Source organism: Eimeria maxima, genomic scaffold, assembly GCF_000499605.1.
Source record: "Eimeria maxima Weybridge genomic scaffold, Emw_scaff1036, whole genome shotgun sequence".
NCBI classification, from domain to species: domain Eukaryota; phylum Apicomplexa; class Conoidasida; order Eucoccidiorida; family Eimeriidae; genus Eimeria; species Eimeria maxima.
This window is the reverse complement of record NW_013564085.1, coordinates 1-12,908: the sequence shown is the minus strand read 5'-3', so window position 1 is coordinate 12,908 and position 12,908 is coordinate 1. Positions and strand designations below refer to the sequence as shown.

At 41.4% G+C, this 12,908-nt stretch overlaps 3 protein-coding genes across 3 annotated transcripts; all 3 read right to left on the bottom strand.

Annotated features, from left to right (window-relative positions):
• Window positions 1-2,441: 2,441 nt before the first annotated feature.
• Window positions 2,442-3,874, bottom strand: EMWEY_00047580 (SAG family member; the record flags this gene model as incomplete). The annotated part of the gene is made up of 3 exons (XM_013479293.1): window positions 2,442-3,119; window positions 3,539-3,678; window positions 3,781-3,874. 3 exons carry the CDS (start codon window positions 3,872-3,874, stop codon window positions 2,442-2,444), a joined length of 912 nt encoding a protein of 303 aa, XP_013334747.1.
• Window positions 3,875-6,249: 2,375 nt separating this feature from the next.
• On the bottom strand, window positions 6,250-7,675 carry EMWEY_00047570 (SAG family member; the record flags this gene model as incomplete). Its single annotated transcript, XM_013479292.1, has 3 exons — window positions 6,250-6,918; window positions 7,343-7,482; window positions 7,585-7,675. The coding sequence occupies 3 exons, from the start codon at window positions 7,673-7,675 to the stop codon at window positions 6,250-6,252; spliced, it is 900 nt and encodes a 299-aa protein (XP_013334746.1).
• Window positions 7,676-9,702: 2,027 nt separating this feature from the next.
• EMWEY_00047560 (SAG family member) lies at window positions 9,703-11,016 on the bottom strand (the record flags this gene model as incomplete). Its single annotated transcript, XM_013479291.1, has 3 exons — window positions 9,703-10,347; window positions 10,681-10,820; window positions 10,923-11,016. 3 exons carry the CDS (start codon window positions 11,014-11,016, stop codon window positions 9,703-9,705), a joined length of 879 nt encoding a protein of 292 aa, XP_013334745.1.
• Between the last annotated feature and the right edge of the window lie 1,892 nt (window positions 11,017-12,908).

The following is a 12,908-nucleotide window of genomic DNA, read 5'->3' as shown; positions in this document are numbered from 1 at the left end:
TATATATATATATATATACACGGCTCTGCTGTGGAGGGGGGTTTTGCAACGAGAGCCTTACCGCTTTTATACTCGCACAAAGCTTAGTGTTATTGACCTCAGCCTCCCCAGGAACAGGCTTCGATGAGCTCAACGTAGTGAACTTAGGAAACCCCATAGTTTCTCTCTCCTTGTTCATCTGCTCCGAGCAGTCGACGGCCGCTGCGGACAAGCGGAAAGAAACACAACGAATATCTATTTGTCCTCATCTTCTCGTAGCCCTAGAACCCTTTGAAAAGAAGAACATAATTCAGAAACACTCACAAAATGGCTTCTGGGTGCCGGCTGATGCCTCTGTGAACAGCGCAGGCACGGCTGCAGCTGTGCCTGCAAGAACTGCGAAACAGAAACGACGCATGATGCTGTCCCAAAGAAAACCTAGGGGAAAATGGAGGGAACTTCCTTCTAAAAATAATAAAATGAAAGAAAAAAAAACAAACACAAATAGGTCATTTAGCGCTACAAGTCAAATAACGAAGACAAACGAGGATGAACGGAATCGGCGAGAAGGCTGAATAGACCTAGGTGAAAATTAGAGTGAACGTGCAGTTCCAAGAGGATCATCAGGGATGTTGTTTGGTGGGTTTTGAGTGTAAATGGCTTCTGAATGCTGTCCCTTTGTCGAGTTTTTAATGAAAAAATGTTTAATTAGAAGTAAACCTTCTAACGAGCACCTTTTTCGCTTCATTTGATGATTATGTTGCATCAACAACCCCGTCTCTTCGATGTTGTAATGCACACAATCCGACCGAACAACAACTGACCTCTCGACCTCCGTTGAATTTGGGTTTTTCTTCAAGTTTCACAAATTCAAATAGTTGCAAAAACATTTTTAAATTCAAATTCAATTTAGAAGAATTCAAAGACTGGTATTTCATATGCTTTTCGGCCCCTCTCCCCCGCACACTCATAACGCCCGACTCCTGCCGACGTTACGCGTCGCATTATCCGCTGCATTTGTTTTGTCTCATGCGTTTTTTACCTTCAGATTAATAAAAGAGTATTCATTCCTTAAATTTAAGTAATTTAAATGTTAGAATATTCAATTTCCCCCTAAGAACTGTCCGCTGCTCCTGCTACTATAAATGCAAGACTCAATGCACACCACGTTTGCCCGGTGTGTCCCTCCTATAAGAGTCGGAACAGTTTGTCTTTTCGTGTTTTTTCCACCTTTAAATCACTTCATCTAAATTATATTCCGTTGAATTACTAGCTTAAAAACGAGTTTGAAGAGGAGGAGCCTATTTTTTGGGGTCAAGTACACTCCACACAGAGTACATCGCCAAAAACGACCGATTAGCGGCAATCGCCACAGACAATAATTCGTAGGGGAGAGACATATGTAAAAGGGAAAAGAGTTTATTTAATAATTATTTTGTATAAAATTATAAAGTAATTTATTGTTTTATTGTAAAGTTGTACAGTTACACCCATTTATTTTCTTTTACCTGCCATGGCGGAAATCAAAAGTATCATAGACTACTAAGACAGACTAAGAATGAAATCAGTAAGAGACTATAAAGGGAACAGACTAAGGAAAAAAGGAAAATAATAAAAAAAGATGAGGAAGTTGAAATAACAACGCCTCCTCCTCTGGCATCTCTCTGCCGCATCTATTGCGGCAGTATATCTGCATATATGCACGTATATATGCACAGATACTGACGTATTGATTGATGTTTGTAGAAAATCGGATTAAAAGACTTCATTTTAAGTGTGCATACACCTCCTCTTGTTTTCCTTTACTCCAGCTTCCCAGTGTACGTAAGTCTCCTGCTGCTAATCCTGCTGCTGCTCATTCTGCTGCTTGGATTGTTGGTCTTGCTGGTACTCCTCATTATGTGGCTCCTCGTGTTGCTGCTCATTCTGTTGCTCCTCCTGCTGTTCCTCCTCCTGCTGCAGCAATTCCTTCTTGTCTATTTTAATTTATAGTCCCTGCAATTAAAAATTCGCTAGGTGGCTCGACTTTAGCCACTCGCTGCTGCCACTTCCACGGCTGCAGCAGATGCAGCAGCTGCTGCAGTAACGGCGAGATGACAGTGCATTAGTGCAGCAGCAGACCAAGGAGTAAAGCAGCAGCAAGAAGGAAAGGAGAGGAAGAAGAGAATGAAGTGCCGTTCTCTAGAACTTTCTTCCATTCACCTTCCCTATAAATAATTAAATACAGAAAACAGGCAAACGCAAATTAAGCGGCAATAACTCTCTACAGCAACAACTGCAGCGGCAACAGCTATTGCATGCAAGCAACAATACGCAGAACAAACCCAGCACAGCAGCCGCAACAACAATGGATGCTGCAGAAGCACCAGCTATTGCAGGAACAGCTGCAGCAAGCAACAACTGCAGCAAGCAACAACAGCAGCAAGCAACAACAGCAGCGGCAACAGCAGCAAGTGTATAATTTACTGGAAAGGTGCAGTTCCTTTAGTAAGTGTTTTAGGTGTGAATAGACAAACAAGGGCATTAAAAGGCTCTCCTTGTGTCCCCGTTTCTACTTCTTCCAATCGACGAATTGTCATTCCTCCCCTAACTCCTCCTCTTGCTGCTGCTGGTGGTGGTGATGGTACTGCTGCCCCTCCTCCTGCTCCTGCTGTTACTGCTGATGCTGTTACTGGCGCTGAACCCTCGGCTTGTTGTAGCTTCGATACATCGCCTTTTCCCTTCTCCTTCTCTAAATCTTCTTCGCCACCCTCACCGTTACCACCACTGCTGCCGCCACCGCTGCCGTCGGCGGGAGGTTCTGTTGGGACTTGGGGTTTGCTCGGTTCGGTGTTGGTGTTGCTGTCACCACTGGTGCTTCCATCTGCTGAAGGGCTTTTTTGTGGGCATTGTATGACAGTGCATGCGACTGCTACTCCATCTTTAGGTGTATAAAGACTCATTAACGATACAACATCCAGACTTTCGTATATGTCTTTTCCGGGTGCATAGGCAGGTGGTAAAGAATCTCCTACTGTCTTTAGTGCTCCCTTCCATTGCTTTGTTGCTGCTGCACAATCGCCTGTTTCTGAGCTTTGAATTGCTGCTGCTATAGTCACATCAGCCTCAGTTGTTGTTAGCCATATACCAGGATCCGTACCCTGCAGCAACGCAAACAAATACAATAAGAAGAAGGAACAGAATGAGGAGGAGAAGTAATATCAGGAGCACCATCATCAGCAGCACCAACTGCTGCTGCCTGCCTGAAGTTGAAGAGAAGATGGAAGGATAAATGGATAGAAAGACACAACTGAATGTTGAAAAAGAAATAAAAAACAAACGACGACGCTTCACAACGCAGAAACACCGCCCTTGGAAGAAAGCAGCAGGAAACAGCGACGCAGAAGCTAGACAGCATTCCATAAAGGGAAGCGGAAAATGAGTAAAAGGAAAGAAACGCAACTCAAAAGAATACTACACAACACTAGAGATTGCTGTATTTGTTTAACTTCTCCCGAGGGTAGACCGCCAACTGTGCGGGCTTGTGCTGCGTCGGGGGGTAATACAACGAAAATCGTACCGCTTTTATACTAGCACAAAGCTCAGTCGTTTTGACTGCTGTAATTGCAGAAGACGGTTTTGATGTATCTAGGGCAGTAAACTTAGGAAATCCCATAGGTTCTCTCTCCTTGTTCATCTGCTCCGAGCAGTCGACGGCCGCTGCAGAAGAGAGGCAAGAAACACAAAGAATATATACTTGTCCTCATCTTCTCTCATACTTAGCGCCTTTTCATAAGAAGAACATAAGTCAGAAACGCTTACAAAATTTCTTGTTGGCGTCGGCTTGTGCCTCTGTGAAGAGCGCAGGCACGGCGGCAGCCGTGCCTGCAAGTACGGCGAAACAGAAACGCCGCATGATGCTGGCTCAAAGAGAGCCCAGGGGAAAATCAAAGAAATTTCCTTCTTAGAATAGTAAAACTAAAGAAATAAACTCAAAAGCAAATGGATCATTAAGTGTCGCAGGTCAAATAACGAAGGATAACGGTGAATTGCACCGGCGGGAAGGCTGAAGAGACCGAGGTGAAAATTTGAGCGTTTGGGCAGATCATCACGCCGTTTGATCGGCCGTTTCTGCCAATAAACGACTTTCCATTGTTGTTTTTTGTAATCTTTCTAATACAAAAATGTTTAGTTAGAAACAAATCCTTTAATGAACCCTTTTTTCCATTTCGCTTGATACTAAAGTTTCACCAACCACACCATTTCTTCGATGTTCTTAAACACACGAGCCGAACGAACAGCAGCCGGCTTCCCGAGCTTTCTTGTATTGGAGTTGTTCTTCAAGTTTCACAAACCGAATAGTTAACATTTTAATTCAAATTCAATTAAATCAGAGCAAGAGATTATGCAATTTTAAGTGACATTTCGCCATCCCCCCTCGCTACGGGCGTCTGTCTAATTGCCGCCGTTGGGTTTAGTTATCCACTCTATTTGCTGATCTTTTCCTTGTTTTGTCGTTGTTATTTTGCCCTCAAATCAATAAATATTCATTATTTTCTTAAATGTAACTACTTGAAACAGTACAACATTCAATTTTTCCTCAATAACTATGTGCTCTGCCTGCTTGAGTAACACGACTCTATACACACCACTTGGTCCGTTGTGTCTCTGCTTTTCTAGTCATTAAAGTTTGCCTGTTCGAGGTTTTTCCCCATATAAAATTATATTTTATTAAATTATGGATTTAAAAGAGTGTTTTAGAATAGAGCGTATATCTGCATGTACAAGCCAGACAGAATACACCGCCAATAACTAACGACTGAGTACCGAAAGACAATAACTAACAACGGCAAGACATATGCAAAAAGGAAAAGAATTCACCTAATAAGGGTTTATAAAAATATGAATTATCTTTTTTTAATTTTATTTCTTCAATTTGTACAATAAAATACTTGAAACTTGTAATGGAAGGTGACGGAGGTAATGCACGCAGTTGATTCCCTTCTTTTTCTTCTTTCTTCTGTTAATAGCGATTTATTTCCTTTTAACAGAGGAAAATGTGCAAGGAAATGTTTTGCCATTAATAGATGTAATTTCTTTATAATACCAATACTTACTAGTAAGTATATTTAGTATATGGAATACTAACGATGATCTAAAGGCGTAAATAACAATAACATACACTACAGAGACTACGAAGGAAACAAATAAGAAACTATAAAGGAAAAACTAGGAATGAAGAAAGGACAAAATAAGTAAATAAATAAAAACAAACAATGATAATGATTTTACAGAAGTTAACCCGCCCCCTGTGGCGCTGCCATACGTATGGCAGCGCATTTACTAATAATAATATTAATATTGTTATTATTATTTAAAATATATTATGTACACATATAGCATGTGTACATCTTATGTACATATATATGTCTTCAATATTCACCTTTAGTATTTTGTTAAATAAATCAGCCGCAACATCTGCAGTACCTGTATGGTAAGTAATTGAAGTACGTCATTATAAGTGTACATACACTTCGTCTTACGGCTTCTCTTCCTTCCCTTCAGCCTCCTAATGTACGTACGTCTCCCCCTGCCCATCCTTCTTTTCCTGCCCCTTGTGCTGCTGCCGCTCCTCCTCCCCCTTCTGCTCAGCCTGCTCCCTCTGCTGGTGCAGCAATTCGTTGTTGTCTATATTTGTACTATTACTAATCATTTATTTACTATATATCTTATTATTTTCATAAAGAATAATAATAATAATAGAGCAAAAAATAAGCTAGAATTACTGGCTATAAGAATTCGGTAGGTGGACCAACCCTAGCCACCTGCTGCTGCCACTTCCGCAGCTGCAGCAGATGCAGCAGCTGCAGCAGCTGCAGCAGCTGCAGCAACGACAGGAAGATGACAGTGCCTTAGTGAAGCAGCAGACCAAGGAGTACAGCTGCAACAAGAAGGAAAGGAGAGGACGGAGAGAAAGAGGCGCCGTTCTCTAGAACTTTCTTCCACTCATTTTCCCTATTAAGAAACAAGCACACAAATAAACAAATTAAGCAACAGTACTCTGTACAGCAGTAAATGCCGAAGCAATTGCGGCAGCAGCTGCTGCAGTGCTGCTACATGCAAACAACAGTACTAGGAGCAAACACAAAACAGCCACTGCAACTACAATGACACCTGTAGCAGCGCCACGCATTACCACAACAATTGGAGCTGGCAACAGCAACCCCAACAACAGCAGCAGCAGCAACAGCAACAGCAGCATCGACAACAGCAGCAAGTGTTGATTATAATTTACTGGAAAGGAGGAGTATCTTTCGTGAGTGTCTTCGGGTGGAAGAGACAAACAAGAGCATTAAAAGGCTCTTCTTGTGTTCCTTCTCCATCTAGTCGACGAACTGTCATTCCTCCCCTAACTCCTCCTCCTCTTCCTTCTCCCATTGCTGCTGCTGGTAGTGCTGCCCCTCCTCCTACTCCTGCTGTTACTGCTGATGCTGTAACTGGTGTTGAACCCTCGGCATTTGCTTCCTTTAACGTCCTGCCATTTTCTTCATCCTTCTCACCGTCGCCATCATCCTCACCGTTACCACCACTGCTGCCGCCACCGGTGCCTTCGACTGGGGGAACCCCTGGAACTTGTGGTTGGCTCGGACTGTTGGTGCTGCTGTCACCACTGGGGCTGCCATCTGATGAAGTGCTTTTTTCTGGGCATTGTATGACAGTGCATGCGACTTTCACGCCGTCTTTAGGTGTATAAAGACTCATTAACGATACAGCATCCAGACTTTTGTATATGTCCTTCCCGGGTGTATAGGCAGGTGGTAAGGACTTTCCTATGGTCTTTAATGCTCCCTTCCACTGATTTGTTGCTGCTGCACAGTCGCCATCGGTTGAGGTTTGAATTGCTGCTGCTATAGTCACGTCAGACCCAGTGTCTGCTAGCCATAAACCTGGATCTGTACCCTGCAGCAATTCAAATAAACACAATGGGAGGGTTGTACAGAATGAGGAGTAGGAGTTGGAGCATCAGAAGCAGCTGCCGCTGATGCGGATGCTGATACTGCTGTCTGCGTGTAGTTGAAGAGAAGAAGGAAGGAGGAATAGATAAAAATAGACAATTCGAAGTCGAAAAGAGGAATACAAAACAAACAACAACTCATCATCACGCAGAAAGGCGTCCTTAGAAGATAGCAGCAGGAGACAACAAGGAAGCTAAAGAGCATGCAAATAAAGGGCATGGAAAAATAAGGAAAAAAGAAAGACATGAAACACAAAAGAATACTACGCAACACTAGAGAATGGTGTGTCCGTTTTTCCTCTTCCTAGTGTAGACCGCCAGGAGTGCGCGACTGTGCTGTGCTCGGTGTTGTTACAACGAGGATCTTACCGCCTTTATACTCGCACAAAGCTGAGTGGAATCGACTGCTGTAACTTCAGGAGATGGGGTCGATGTATCTAGGACAGTAAACTTAGGAAAGCCCATAGGTTCTCTCTCCTTGTTCATATGCTCCGAGCAGTCGACGGCCGCTGCGGACAATAGGGGAGAAACACAAGGAATATCTATTTGTCCTCATCCTCTCGAAACCCCAGGACCTTTTCCAAAGAAAAACATATCTCAGAAACGCTTACAAAATTTCGTCTGGCTGCCGGTTTGTGCAACTGTGAAGAGCGCAGGCACGGCGGCGGCCGTGCCTGCAAGTACTGCGATACAGAAACGCATCATGATGATGGTTCCAAGGGGAAACGAAGGAAACTTCCTTCTCAGAATAATAAAACTAAAGAAAAAAAGCTAAAACAAATAGGTCATTAAGTGCCACGGGTCAAATAAAGAAGAAACGTGATGAACATCATCGGCGATAGAGCTAAAGAGACCGTGGTGATCTGTGTGCCAGTGTACGTGCAGCTGAAGAGTATCATCATGGCGGTTGTTTGGCGGTTTCTCCATGTCTTCTCATTGTTGAATTTGGGTTTAGTTTTTAATGAGAAAATGTTTAATTTTCTCAAATAATTCATTATTCTTTTTTCAATAATTTTCAACAATTATAGTTTTTAATGAGAAAATGTTTAATTTTAAATACACCGTTTAATGAATTCTTTTTTCAACTTTAATTTGTTTGTCTTTTTGCTATTTTCCCCCTTTAAATCACTTTTTCTGAATTACATTTTACTGAATTACAGAAAAAAAGAGAATTTTTTTAAGGAAGCGTATGTTTGCTAATGTGCATATACACTGCAGAGAGATTCAACGGCAATAACGAACGGTTCGCGGAGGTAGGGGGATAGCAATATTTCATATGGGCAAGAAATCTGCAAAAATGGGAAACATTTACACAAATAAGCAATATATATGTTTATTTCTTTAATTTGTACAATTAAATACTTAAGACTCTCATTGGAAGAAGACGCAGGTAATCCATGCGTGTAATTCGTTTTCTTTCTCCTTTTTTCCTTTGTAAAAAGTCATTTACTTTTTAACTGCTGTGGCAAAAATAAAGAAGGAAATATGCAAGAAATGGGCTAAATTAACATTCATAAATGTAGTTTATATATAATACTAATACTTACTGACAAGTATATTTAGTATGTGTAATACCAGTAGTAATCTAAAGGCGTCAATAACAATGATAGCACACACTAGAGACTACGAAGGAAATAAATAACAAAAGGACGAATGAGAAGAAAGAAAGGGCAGCATAAATGAATAAAATTAAACAATTATAAATAAAAAGTTTCAAAGAAGCTAAAAAAAATATCAACGCCCCTTTACATGGCGTCTTTCTGCTGTCTCTATGCAGACGGAACAACACACAATAATAATAATAATAATAATAATAATAATAATAATAATAATAATAATAATAATAATAATAATAATAATATTATTATTATTATTATTATTTTATAATAATATTATATAATAATAATAATAATAATATTTTTATTATTATTATTATTATTGAATGTATATTATATACACATACAATATATGTATATGTTATGTATATATACCTAATATATACAATATTTACCATTAGTATTTTGCTATGAAGAAGATCTGCTGCAATATATGCAGTTCCTGTTTGGGTGTCAAGTTGTATATATATTGTTGGGGCTTCTCTTCCTCCACTCCAGTCTCCCAGGGTACGTACGACTCCTGCTTATCCTGCTGTTCCTCCTGCTGCTGCTGCTCATTCTGCAGCAGCAGCAATTCCTTCTTGTCAACAGATTGTGGTTGCCGTTAAAAGGAATTCGGTAGGTGGCTCGACTTTAGCCACCTGCTGGGACGTCCGCAGTTGCAGCAGCTGCAGCAGCAGCAATGGCGATATGGGGGAGCATTAGTGCAGCAGCAGACCAAGGAGTACAGCAGCAGCAAGGAGGAAAGGAGAGGAAGACGAGAAAGAGGCGCCGTTCTCCAGAACTGTCTTCCATTCACTCTCCCTATAAACATAAAAACAAACAAGCCAAGCGGCAATAACTCTCTGCAGCAGTACATGCAGCAGCATATGCAGCAGCTGGTGCATGCAAGCAACAATAACAGCAGTAAAGCCAGAACAGCAACCGCAGCAGCAACAACTAGAGCAATATCAGCAAATCCAGCAACAGCAGCAGCAGCACCAACAGAAATTAGAGCAGCAGCTGTAGCAGGCCGCAATAGGAACAGCAGCAGCAACAGCAACAACAACAGCAACACCGGCAGCAACAGCAACAACAACAGCAACAGCAGCAGCAACAGCAAGTGTAGATTATTTACTTGAAAGGTGCAGTTCCTTTGGTGAGTGTTTGAGGTTTGAATAGGCAAACAAGAGCATTAAAAGGCTCTTCTCCTCCACTATCAGCTAATCGACGAACTGTCATTCCTCCCCTTACTCCTCCCCCTCCTGCTGCAGATGGTTTTGCTGTTGTTGTTGCTGCTGGTACTCCTCCCACTCCTGCTGTTACTGCTGATGCTGTTACTGGTGTTGAACTGTCGGCGTTTGTTCTATTCAAGGGGCTTGCCGCATTGGGAACGGGCTCTGACACATCGGGTACCTCCTCGGGTTCGTTTTCCTCCCTGTCACCCCCGTCCTGCTCACCACTGTCGACACCGCTGCCCCCTTGCTGGCCAGAACCGCTTCCTGTTGAAGAGCTTTTGTATGGGCATTGTATGACAGTGCATGTAACGGCTACTCCCTCTTTAGGTGTATACAGACTCATAAAGGATACAACATCAAGACTTTCGTATATATCCTTTCCTGGTGTATAGGCAGGTGGTAAAGAATCCCCTATTGTTTTTAATGCTCCCTTCCACTGCTTTGTTGCTGCTTCACAATCGCCATCGGCTGACTCCTGAATTGCTGCTGCTACAGACAAATTAACTGTAGTGTCTGCTAGCCATACACCAGGATCTGTACCCTGCAACAATCCAAACAAATAGAAAGAAAGATAACAATTCAAAATGATAAGGAATAGCAGCAGCAGCTGCTGCTGCTGTTTGCCTGTAGAGGAAAGATGAATAGACCGGAAGACACAATTAGAAGATGAAAGAGAAAATAGACACACAGCAGGAGGAAACAACAACGAAGCTTAAGAACAAGCCATAAAAAGCAGGGTAAACAAAGTAAAAGTAAGAACCCTCAGAAAAAGGCATATTAGAGCACATTGGAGAAGGCTACAGGAAGAAGATTCATATGCTGCTGTGTGTGTATGGCTGTGCTGTGGTGGGGGTTGTTACAACGAGAACCTTACCGCTCGTATACTGGCACAAAGCTTAGTAGTATTGGATTCGGTGTTAAGAGAAGAAGATTCCGATGAACTGAGTGTAGTGAACTTAGGAAACCCCATAGGTTCTCTTGCCTTGTTCATCTGCTCCGAGCAGTCGACAGCCGCTGCGGACAAGCGGAAAGAAACACAAAGATTACATACTTGTCCTCATATTCTCCCAACCTTAGAATATCTTCTAAAGAAGAATAGAAGTCAACAACACTCACAAAATGACGTCTGGCCGCTGGCTTGTGCCTCCGTGAAGAGTGCAGGCACGGCGGCAGCCGTGCCTGCAAGTACGGCGAAACAGAAACGCCGCATGATGATGGTTCGGAAAAAAGCCCAGAGGAAATGAAGGAAATTTCCCTCTAATAATAATAATATAAGAAAAAAAACTCAAAAAGAAATAGTTCATTAAGTGCCACGGGTAAAATAAAGAAGAAATAAGATAAACAGTATCGGCTGAAGAAACCTAGATGAAAGTTTTAGCGTACCGGCAGACCAGGTTCTGGCGGTTGTTTGGCGGTTTCTGCTTGTAGACGGCTTCTCACTGTTCTTTTTTGTCGATTTTTAATGAAATATGTTTTGTTAAAAATGAATCCTTTAATGAACTCTTTTTCCCGCCACATTTCGTAATAAAGTTGCATCAACAACACCGTTTCTTCGATGGTCTAATGGTACACAAAAACCGACAGAACAACAGCCGGCCTCCTGGCCTCTCTTGAGCTTGCTTTTTTCTTGAAGTTTCACGAATTCAAATAATTGCAATTAATTCTTTAATTCAATTAGCCAATAATTCAATTACGGAAAGTTAAAAAATAGCCATTTCTCGTGACTTTTCTCCCCCATCGCAACGCCGGTCTCGTTGCCCGCTATCGCCTCGCATTATTCTCTGTATCTCTTGATCTTTTCCGTCTTCTCTCATGCACTCTTACCTTCAGATCAATAAAAGTTCATTCACAGATCAATAAAAGTTCATTCTGTCCTTAAATTTAAATAATATAAATATTAGACTAACCAAGTTTTCCTTAAGATCTGTGTTCTGCTCCTGCTGTAGTAGCACGCCGTACAAACCACTTTCCCCGCTGTGTCCAGTCTACTTCAGAGTCGTAAAAAGTTGGTCTTTTTTATGTCTCCCCTTATTATTTAAATTAATAATTCAAAAAAATGTAATTAAGGAAAAGCTATTTAAGACGTTTTAGAGGAAACATATACTTGCTTGTGCCGGTATACTCGGAGCCTGCACGCTAAAGGCTGCACGCTGTACCAGCGTCGTTGCGCGAGCACCTACGCTCTTGGGAGCGTACCCAGCAAGCACACTGTACGAGACATGGAATTAAGTGGTTAAGTGTACGGGAATGCTTACTCGTACGGATGGCGTTTGAAATTGACAAGGCTATAGGTAACCTTTAGAGTGCAACGCCTATATCGTAGAATTGACGAGGGATTTGGAGACTTTGAGAATGCAAGGCAAATCCCACAGCATCCGAATACGAATAAGCATTCCGTCAGAACAGTTCATCGTATGGGTGACGAGGGATTTGGATACCTAAGACCGATTCCATGGCACCCATACATGTTTTGCCTCGTCCAACCACAGTATCCATCTTCACAGCTCGTGACTCTATGAGTTGAACAGAAGTGATTACGAGGGATTTGAAGACCTTAGGGGAATTGCCCAACAGTGAGACACCTCATCGATAATTTCTATATTATTGTGTAGATTAATATAATTTATATTATCAATATACACAATAAATATATTCAAAAATATAAACAAGCACCCGATACTGTAGACATGATTGTTACAGGTTGTGCCTCTCATCCATGCAGTTGGGCAGAACAACACATAACAGGCGCAGGCAGATGTAGTCCATCACTCATTATGTATTAAAATAAACAAAAAAACATAAAAATATTAAAAGAAACAAAAACATTAATAAAAATATTACAATAAACAAAAAACATTGAGAAATTTTTTTTTTTTTAATACATAAGGGGCATTACCCGATTCAGTGCATGAGAGTGACGAGGGATTTGGCCACCTTATAGCGACAGCAACCCATACGTATGGCACATAACAGGCGCAGGCAGATGTAGTCCATCACTCATTATGTATTAAATTAAACAAAAAAACATAAAAATATTAAAAAAAACAAAAACATTAATAAAAATATTACAATAAACAAAAAACATTGAGAAATTTTTTTTTT